At 34.6% G+C, this 10,831-nt stretch overlaps 1 protein-coding gene across 1 annotated transcript; it reads left to right on the top strand.

Moving 5' to 3' along the window:
* The first annotated feature begins 854 nt into the window (after positions 1-854).
* LOC111894973 (ras-related protein Rab11B) lies at positions 855-2,070 on the top strand. Its single transcript, XM_023891058.3, has 2 exons — positions 855-1,347; positions 1,560-2,070. The coding sequence occupies exons 1-2, from the start codon at positions 1,136-1,138 to the stop codon at positions 1,996-1,998; spliced, it is 651 nt and encodes a 216-aa protein (XP_023746826.2). The 5' UTR covers positions 855-1,135; the 3' UTR covers positions 1,999-2,070.
* Positions 2,071-10,831: the final 8,761 nt, after the last annotated feature.

Genomic DNA, 10,831 nt, shown 5'->3' with positions numbered 1-10,831 from the left:
TAATATGATATTTGTCACTGTACTTGTGGATCGACGGCATCAATACCGGCCTAGTTCATTATGTTATAGTATGCTAATTGTCTTTGTGACTCTTGCATGTCTTGTATGTGTTTGTATGTATACCGGGCGGGGTCTGATGAGTGTGGTGGGCGGGGCCAATCGCATGTTACTGATAGATCTTTCCGGACAGGGCCCGATGGTTGTGGGTCATGGGTCATTGTATGTTTGATATGTATGGTATGAGATATTTTGGGGAACTCACAATGATTTGTGCTTACACTTTTATGGTTATGGTTCGAAATAGTAGAGCCCGGCTTGATCGCAGCGCATCCACCGATGTTTCCGCACTTATGATTTTAGGAGTGTACTCTGATAACTATTTTCACATTGACATGTTTTAAAATGATTGATAAGAATAAAAGGTGTTTATATATTGAAATAAAAATGGAATTTTTACCTTATGATTTTTGGGTCGTTACTATACTCCATGGAACATTTGGGGTTTACCAGAAGGGGATAACATGGATTCGGTCGAAAAGACATTACCGGTGACGCCTTTAGCGGCGACAAATTGTTGAGTCGCCGCTAAAAGTCCTCGTCGTCGATAATGCCTTTATTTCTTGTAGTGCATAACCATTAACCGACTAAACCGTTAACCATAACCAATACTAACCGATACTCAATGGCTACCGAAATGCATGCATTAACTATGTATAATGGTTATGGTTGGATTTTGGCTATTAACCGAACCAAATCGACTCATACACACTCTTACTATTTTTTAGGATTTGTCTTAATTTAAATACATATAGTTTAAAAGGCTTTCATTTTTATTTTTGTTAGTGGACCTGAGACGTATATATTAAACCTATCTGGATTTGAGAGCTCATTTTGTGCTAAATTTACTAATTAAAATGTTTCTTCCTACCTCATATATTGCAAGCTCGAAACTTACAAAAATGTTTTGGGATATTCTATTTTGTTAGACTTAACTATATTTAGATTTTATGGAACGCTTACCATTACACAATTGATAGAAAACTTAATCGGAAAACTAAAACAAATTAAACTCTAATCATCGTCCAATCTTGGATCTCTTTCTTCCCGAACAAAGTTTTGATCTCTCTTTACAGAAATGGTGGCGTATAATGATCACGATTGCTTCTTCAAGCTTGTTTTGATCGGGGATTCAGGTGTCGGGAAAAGCAATCTCTTATCACAATTCTCTAGGAACGAATTCATCCTCAAATCCTCAGCCACTATCGGGGTTGAATTCGCCAACAGCAGCATCGAAGTTGGCGGCAAGATTATCAAGGCCCAAATTTGGGACACAGCTGGCCAAGAAAAGTACATATATTCGTGTTTATCTTTACAATTCTTATATCTTACACGCACTAACTTTCATCATATTATATTAATTCGGTCGTGGTATCTCATATATATATATTTTTTAGAATGACATTAATTTCATGTATGTTCATGCATCCAAAATTAACCTTTTGGTGTTGGTATTGCATATATAATGTGTCATATCTGTTTAATTATATGAAGTACTACAGGTATCGGGCCATAACTAGTGCATACTATCGAGGTGCAGTAGGTGCATTGATCGTCTATGACATCTCACGTAAAATAACATTTGAAAACGTGGAAAAATGGTTGAAGGAGGTTCGGGATCACAAGGATCAAAACATGGTGATCGTGCTCCTTGGGAACAAAGCTGATCAAACTAACTTGCGAGAGGTCCAAAGGGAGGATGCAAAGGCATTTGCCGAGAGAGAGAATATTAACTTATTCATGGAAACATCGGCTCTCGATAAATCATGTGTCGACAACGCTTTCACCAAAGTGTTGACTCAGATTTACCATATGGATAATCGTCGCAAGGTCGAACCCAAGGGACAAACGAAGAACCTTGGAGGTCATGAAGATGTTGGGATCAAAAGGGCAAGTGTAGGTTCCCTTTTTCCAAAAATACCTCAAACTCTAACGTGTTGAGCCTTTCTTCTCAATCTTTTCTTGGAATTGAATTCTAATATATCAAAAACATCTCCTGGTAGAAACATATTTTGCTCGAATCAGTTATTCCCTATGACATGGCTGTACGTACCCTCTACAGTTGCAAGATTCGAGTTTTTGCATGCAACTTGTATCCATACATAGCATGTACTTCCTATATATGTGTGTGTATACTATATAGATATTACTAATGAACAATGTAATGGGTTGCAGGATTTGGTTATGGCATCCGGAAGTAATTCAGAAGACCAATATAGCTCAATAAATGAGCCCCCAAGACTCTCTAGTGTTGATAACTTCTCCATTTGGAAGAACCGTATGATTGGTTACCTAAACTTTGTTGACAACAAATTGGTGGAAACAATAAAGGAAGGTCGAACTAAACTGAGTGATGAAGATAAACAGAAAGTCGGCCTTGATTATACAGCAATGCATATTCTGAGTGTGTCCCTTCCTGATGAGGTTTATCATTTTGTCATGAACTGTGAGTCAGCTAAGGAAATGTGGGACAATCTCATCGTCCTATTTGAAGGTACAGATGAAACAATGGACTCTCGTAGACTTCTCCTTATACAGCAGTACGAGGTGTTCACATGCAAGCCTGATGAATCATTGACTCAGACATACCTCCGTTTTAATAATCTCATCAATGATCTGAGACAACACCGCAAAACCTTAGATAATGATGAAATTGTGAATAAATTTCTCAAAAGTCTATCTTCGGATTGGGAATTGGTAACATTTTTGATAAGACAAACAAAGAACTTGAAGACTATGTCACTTGAGTCTCTCTATGGCCATTTGCTCACATACGAGCCGGAAATAAAGAATGAATGATGCATGCATGGATAAAGGAAAAGTTACATGGCACCGAAGGGTTAAATGAGTTTGCTTGTTGGAAATTTCTTAGTGCTTTGTAATAAACACGTAGTGATGGTCTATACGGGTCGTTGATTTCATTAATCTTAAAATAATGTTTTTCACAGAATAAAATAATATGAAAAGTTGGCATGTAACTTGTGTAATTTAAGAGATTAATAAAACAAATAATAAGTAATTATAGAAACCACAGGGATCGAAAATGTAATTTAGTTTTTTTGTAAAAAGGTATCTAAACCTATACGTAATTAAGTGCACAACATTGCAAAAAACAGGGTCGACGAAAAGTATAAATCATTTGTTTCTTAAAAATAAAGTTATACCTATTTTAGTATTTTGTACCGTAAAATTCTTTTTCTCTTGGGATTATTTTTCTGTGAGAAGTAATGAGGCAAGGACTAGAAATATAATTCATACAAACTAAAAATTTTAGGGACCAAAAATATAGTTCTAAAAACTTGAAACTATAGGGACAAAAAAATGTTTTTTATTCTTACAAATTAACAAGGTAAAGAACTTAAAGTGTTATTCGGAAATTTAAAACTTGACAAAATTTTATAAATGGGTGGTTTTCAAAAAGTAGCAAATTAATTCAGGATAACTTTTGTTTGCGTTACATCCGTGGCACCTTAAGTTTCCAAGTCAAGCATGATTGATCCATTTATGTAACTCCATTAAAAGATGTTGGTTAAACATGTGAAACGACTAATTTACCCCTTTCTAACTTTATATATATGTTGAATTTATGTTATTTCTGTTTATCATGTTTATCTTCCTAACAAAGATCCTGCCAACAAGTTACCAAAAAATTCTAACCGGAAATCACCCAACAAATCATCAACCGATAATTTAATTTTAGATTTTGGGGTGGACCACCATCTCCATCTCTTATTCTAATCATTACACGCTGCATTTTTTGTCGTATCTCAATCGCACCACCACAACTCATCAAAATTAACTCCTGTTGATCGATCTTCCTACCGATCGGACTTACAACTAAAAAAAAAAAGAATACAGGAGACACAAAAATACGAGGGAAGGGGAGTACCACCATAAACTCCTGTTGGCATATCTCAATCGCACCACTACAAACTTAAAAAACAAAGAGGAGAAAATAGAATAATAAGTAGCGTTAGTCTTGTAATTTTGTATTCTACTTTTCACTTTTAATATTTTTTTATTTGTGTATTGTAATTTTAATTTTATTCCGAATTATATAATAATACATGATATCTAAAAGAAAAGTCTAGTTATAACAAAACAAAAAAAAAAAAAAAAAAAAAAAAAAAAAAAAAAAAGCCAATAAAAATAGAAAAATAGAAATAAAATAAGAGTATAATTCAATTTTGGTTAAAGAGTAATTTAGTCATTTAAAAATAAATAACAAAGGAAAAAGTTAACTTTAACGGACAAAGAACCAACCATGCTTTATTTGGTAACTTGAGGTACCATGGGTGCAACGCAATCCAAATTTATCATGAACTTGCAACTTTTTGAATACCACATGACCATTTATTAAATTTTATCTTAAACCTGAAATGTAACTTATAAAATAAAAAACTTAAAGACCAAAAATATAATTCCAAAAGCTTGAAACTACATGGACTAAAAGTGTTATTTAACTATTTCCTATAATTTAAAAGGTCTTGTATCATTTTTCTGATGAGTTTTAGCCATAAGAACATCCTATGTGCTCATGCAAACCCTAATGCTTGGATCTATGTTTTTCTATTGTACATGCAATGTATCCAAGACTTACAATCTTAGATCTAACATATTATAAACTGAAATTAGGGTTTAGAGAATTACCTTTGATTGTTATATAGCAATAACAATCACAAATCCTCCTTGTAATGACTTTAGAAAGCTTAGAGTCACAATTGTCACTCCTCTAATGGCTCACAAACACCAAGAGCAAGAGGATGAAGAATAAGGAGAGAGGAGGCTGCCCAAAACGTCCAGAAATCCTAGTGGAACTCTTAGCCACGTTTTTGGGGCTTAAGAATACTATATATACATGTAGGTTATTAGGGTTTTCAACTAGGAAACCCTAATCTGACTGCTTAAGCCCTAAGCAGCCCATGGACCCTTTTAGAATATCCCTTGGACGATTTCTAATGGGTTTCCCCATAGAATTCATCCAACCTATTATTCCAAGATAATCCATAGCCCAAATGCAATTATCTTATAATTACAGTTCCAGTCCCTTAAGTTTAATTAATCTCTTTTAGCCATAAAATCAATTATCAATTAATTCTTGACTAATATTAATTAAACAATATGATTTCTCCTTTAATATATTATTCTCATAATATATTAATAAATAATAATTAATCCTTTCTCTCCATAATTCATCCTATCAAGTTGCTTTGGTGAAGGCAACCCAAAAGGACCATTTACTATCGGGTGAAGTACATACCAAAATAGTTATAGACTTAGACACTAATCCAACAGTCTCCCACTTGGATAAGTCTAATAACTATTCTGCGTATGACTTCAGATCCTGATCTGTAATCGTAGCTTTCAAAAGCCGCTGTCAACTCTGATCTTATCAGATACGCGTCCTTTAGATAAGGGATCATATATTCCTCCATTCTAGATATCGTGTAGATATGAGACATGGATTACAATCATTCTCTCTATACTGTTTCCCGATTTCCGATTTATAACGACTGACAACAGACTACAATTGAACACATCAAATTAGTCCCGGCTTGGCCAAGCGCTTAGGTGCCATCACTAAATCATCGAGGGGCCAAAGATATCGCTTTTATCCTACTCTGGATAAAAGGAACGGATAAAATTTGATTCAATGCTTGTTTGCACTCACTTACCGAATCACACACAACAATATGTTTTATAACACCAAGTTACTGGTGCGTTTACATATTATCAATGTATAACCGACTCGCAAGATACAACTCACACATCTCGGTTTCAAGAATATAAGATGTTATCGACTTACCAATCACTCGTGATACAATTCATGAAGTGATCCAAGTGAGTGTGGGTTTAATCCAATGCTCAAATCATATTCATAAGCACTCATGAACGTTGCAGCAAACCTTTGCTTATGTCTAATACACTTTAGACAATCCGCACACCAATTCATGACAGTCTTCATTCATACCTACTTCCAGCATATGAACGACTATGGTCCGTTCGAATAATTTGATTATTCTAAAATAATTAATTATTCAGGAAGTTAAAACATGCAAAGTGAAACACAAGAATAATACTAATCTCGTATGGCCCAAACTCTGGGTATAAATAAAACATTTTATTTAATCACCATATTGATTACTCATTATTCGTTGTTTTGGGTAATCAACTTCTTACTTGAATTATTACTACATTTGCCCCATGCTCTAAGCATGCACACAATGTTTACCTACGGTCCTTACTTTGTGAAATAGATCAAATGAACACATTTCCAATCATACTCATTTCACAACTCCCAATCCTTATCACAAGTGTAAGAATATCAAATTCTTGCCACTTATGCTAGATTCTAACATTTTATGCAATGATCCTTTCGTAATGTCATAGCACAAAAAGTCACAATGACTATTGCTAATGAAATTACAAAGTCCTCTATTTGAGATTGTTACAATACAATTCCATAGACGTGATGTCTCTCACTCAAAGTACATTCCTTGAACATCCTTTTGCATAAAATTTTATAATCTTGCCATAGACTTTCAATATCCAACTCCTAATATGAAACATTTCCAAATTTGCCATATGACAACTCATTCTTAATAGAATCTTATCTATTCATAATAATGTCGATATGGTCCATCCAATACCATACTTCCAACTACTCACAAGCAACCAATCATCAACGAACTTTGGATCGTCCTTTGATAGTTGTTTAATTATCTTAGTCAAAACCGATTCTTGTCCTTTTTCCCTCTTAATGTGTTAGACATTTGGAAAATTTTAGAATGGTCAAATATTATAGCACTTGCAATCGATCCTATACCCGAAGCGTATGGGACCCGATGCATAATGTCTTACATAAAGATATGATACTTTATCAATCTTCTACCATAATATTTAATGTGTCACGTTCTCACAATTCAAACTATGAAGAGGGATGCCATAATCATAATCGAAATTTTGAGAACGCACTATGTATCCTTGACTAAATTTATTAACATTTCACAACCTAAGCCTTTAGATTTGAAATGAAGTACAATATTCTCTCCCTTAATTATAGCAAAACAACTATTCAACCCTTACGACTTTGCAAAGTATAACTCTTGTTTTCTATAATTAATATTGCTAACTTGCAATACTTGCCTTCATAATCATATAAGCACAACATTTATGCTCCCACTATCATGATGATTATTATCATATAAGCATAACACTTATGCTCCCACTAGCTTTGACATGTATTCAAAAAACAGCTTAACTTCCAGAAAAACAATACCTATTGAATTTCTTAAGTTCATATTTCTAATACCTAGTGATTTGATAATCTTTTATCTAAGCTCCTTAGTCTTATACACCTTTTCCTTAGATAGCTCATATGTGTGTCTAAACAATTCAAACTAATTGTCAAATCTCACAATTCGAATCATGGAAAGGGATACCGTGACCATAATCGAATTCGAGAATACAATTTCACAATTACTATCTTCTTAAAATCTCTCTTAGTGAAAGCATTTCCTCACATTCATTTTCATGAAGGAGGGAATCTTATGACACTTAGATTTTAATGGTGTATGTGTTCCTATCCATATGAATTTGCCCAAAACCAAAGTTTGCGACAAATCCAAACTCATATAGACCGAACCTTCTCAATCTTGATCTCTTGTCTTATGGTAACACGGCTGCCCACCATGTCTTCCAAGTAGTTAAGTAGCTCACCCTTTCCTATCAATGTACTTTTCATTGATCAAAGTGCTTGCCTTTTATGCGTTCAAATGAGAACTCACATGCATAATTAACTCAATTGGAACGGCACAGAAACAAGATAGTGTCAACACGATGGGTTGTAAACCTCAAGTCGTGTGCTAGTGATGATCGATAAGGTTTATTCTTGATTTGTTCTTGAAACCTTTCAAGACCATTGAGACTCCCACTGACTCCTTAAGATATAAGATTCTCTTGTCAATAAATATTTCTTGACAAACAAATATTCAAGAGTTAGCGTAGCCTTTATCAAGACAAAACACTTCACCACAACTCTTATTCTAATCATCACACGCCGCATTCTTTGTCATATCTCAATCCCACCACCACAACTCATCAAAATTAACTCCTATTGATCGATCTTCGTACCGATCGGACCTAAAACTAAAAAAAAAAAAAAAAGAATAGAGGAGACACAAAAATACGAGGGAAGGGGAGTACCACCATAAACTCCTGTTGGCATATCTCAATTGCACCACTACAAACTTAGAAAAAACAAAGATGGGAAAATAGAATAATAAGGAGCGTTAGTCTTGTAATTTTTTATTTTACTTTTCACTTTTAATATTTTTTATTTGTGTATTGTAATTTTAATTTTATTCCGAATTATATAATAATACATGATATCTAAAAGAAAAGTCTAGTTATAACAAAAACCAAAAAACAAAAAAATAAATAAAAAGAAGCCAATAAAAATAGAAAAATAGAAATAAAATAAGAGTATAATTCAATTTTGGTCAAAAACTAATTTAGTCATTTAAAAATAAATAAAAAGGAAAAAGTTAACTTTAACGGATAAGAACCAACCGTGTTTGATTTGGTAACTTGAGTACCATGGGTGCAAGCGCAATCGAAAGTTATTATGAACTTGCAACTTTTTAAATACCACATAACATTTATTAAATTTTATCTTAAATCTGAAATGTAAATTATAAAAATAAAAAACTTAAAGACAAAAAAATATAATTCCAAAAACTTGGAACTACATGGACTAAAATTGTTATTTAACTATTTCCTTTAATTTAAAAGGTCTTATGTCATTTTTCTAGTTAGTTTAGGGTTATATTTCATTTTAGGGAGACGTTAACTCAAGATTTAATGAGATGGAATGAAGAATTAATGTGGTGCATTCAGAAATCAGAAATAAGAGAATTTGAGGACAATTTTTAGAAGATGATGAAGCAATTTGACATCTTAGTTAATAGATTTGGCAATTCTTTATTCCAAATCGACTAATCCTTCAAATGTCGAAGATGGCGATGCTACGAATCCAGGGCCGGCTCTACGTCATGAAAAATTAAGCAAACGCTTAGGGCCTCCAATTCTAAAGGGCCCACAATTTCAAAGTTTATTCTGTTATATATTTGTATATATACGTATTTTTTGGAATATAAATGCAAGTTGAAGATTGACTTGGTGGTAAAAGCACCGGTTTATAAAACTAAAGGTCTTAAGTTCAAAATCCTTTGCTTACATAAAGGGCCCCAAAATTTTGGTTTGCTTAGAGCCTCTAAATTAGTTGGGCCGCCCATGTACGAATCAAAGGGACATAGGGATGTACAAAAGAGGAAGTTAGGATCGTGATGGCAATCAGTTTCTTGAAATTAAAAGTTGCATGTTAGATATACACATATTTTTCGACTTAACCTTAGATGTATTTGTAATAGCTAGAAAGACTCTCTACTTACCTAAATCATTATCTTTTCTCTAAAGGTGGAAGGAACTCATTTTTTCCAACCCTTCTAACCTTTTTTCCATGTAGGTATGTTTCTTTTTAGCCCCTAATGTAAAATTCCTTTCATTTTAGTCCTTAGCCGAGTACGTGGGGCGTACTCTATGAGTACGCTGAGCGTACTGGCTCGTGAGTGGAACACGGAAGCACCCACATACGTTGGGCGAATGTGGGAGTACGCGGGGTGGACGCTAAGCAGGGGAGAACCCTAATTTTTAGGGTTTATGCCCTATTTAAACAACTTATGTCAACCTTAGACCTTCATATGACCAACCTCCACCTCTCTATACCCTAAGTTTAAATCCCTAATTGCCATTTGTGAGATTTGAGCTTGGAAGTGAGTTTTGGTGGTGCTTTTGGTGACTTGAAGGAAGAAGAACACTTAGAGGTTGCTTTGGAGTAGCTTGAGCTTGTAGATCTAGAATCATCTTCAACTTTGCAAGCTATTTAAGGTATAAAGCTCTCAACTTGATGGGTCCATTTGCTAGATCCAAGTTAGGGCTTCACTTTTGCATTTTTGGGTCCTTTAAGCCATATTTGAGATTATGATCTACTCTAGAAGCCATGGATGTTAGATCTTATCACCTTTGAGGTCCTTTGTCCATAAAATGCAATATTTATGAGTTATATTGGTCCATTCCTGTGTTAGGATCATTATCATGATTCTCTTTGAGGTTTGGGTCCCATTAAGTCATGTATGGGAGGAAAGTTGCAAACTTTACGTGTTAGGACACCACTTAGGATCAGATCTGAGAGTTTAGATTAGTGGCTTAACCAATTAAGTGCTTAATGGGTTAGGTTGGTCGTATGTGGAGTACGCGGGGCATACCCAGCTCGTACGTTGCACGTATTGGCCCCGTGGTAGTATGCTGAGCGTAAGTCTGAGTATGCCAAGCATACTCAGCAGCTTGACTTTTATTGACTTTCACTTATTGGGCTAGATTTTGGACTTTTAGGGTTTCGGCATTGTTGGGCCAATAGTTTTTTGATATTAGGGCATTATAAGGCTTTGGGCTTTCTTAGATTAGGACCATGATGGGTTTTGGGCCTAATTAGGAAGTTGGGCATTCTTGGGCTTTTTAGGCCTTGGGTTTGGACCAAGTGAAGAAAGGGTAAAATGGACTTTTACCCTAAGGGTTGGACTTCGGACTAGGATTCCAGTTTTGGATTGTGGACCAATTATTAATTGGATATTATTTGAAGGTGTTGGCGCGGAGATTTTTCTGGATCAGCAGTCCGAGATTTTATCTGAGAGATTCAGCAAATTGAGGTGAGTTT

The sequence above is a fragment of the Lactuca sativa genome, chromosome 4 (assembly GCF_002870075.4).
Source record: "Lactuca sativa cultivar Salinas chromosome 4, Lsat_Salinas_v11, whole genome shotgun sequence".
Lineage (NCBI taxonomy): Eukaryota > Viridiplantae > Streptophyta > Magnoliopsida > Asterales > Asteraceae > Lactuca > Lactuca sativa.
Note: the sequence above shows the minus strand (reverse complement) of the source record. Positions and strands in the feature narration are given on the sequence as shown.

Bases quoted from the DNA above. Each gene is read 5' to 3' on its own strand.
- LOC111894973 (XM_023891058.3), top strand. From the start codon at position 1,136: ATGGTGGCGTATAATGATCACGATTGCTTCTTCAAGCTTGTTTTGATC. The intron at 1,348-1,559 runs GTACATATATTC...GAAGTACTACAG, and splicing joins GACACAGCTGGCCAAGAAAA to GTATCGGGCCATAACTAGTG.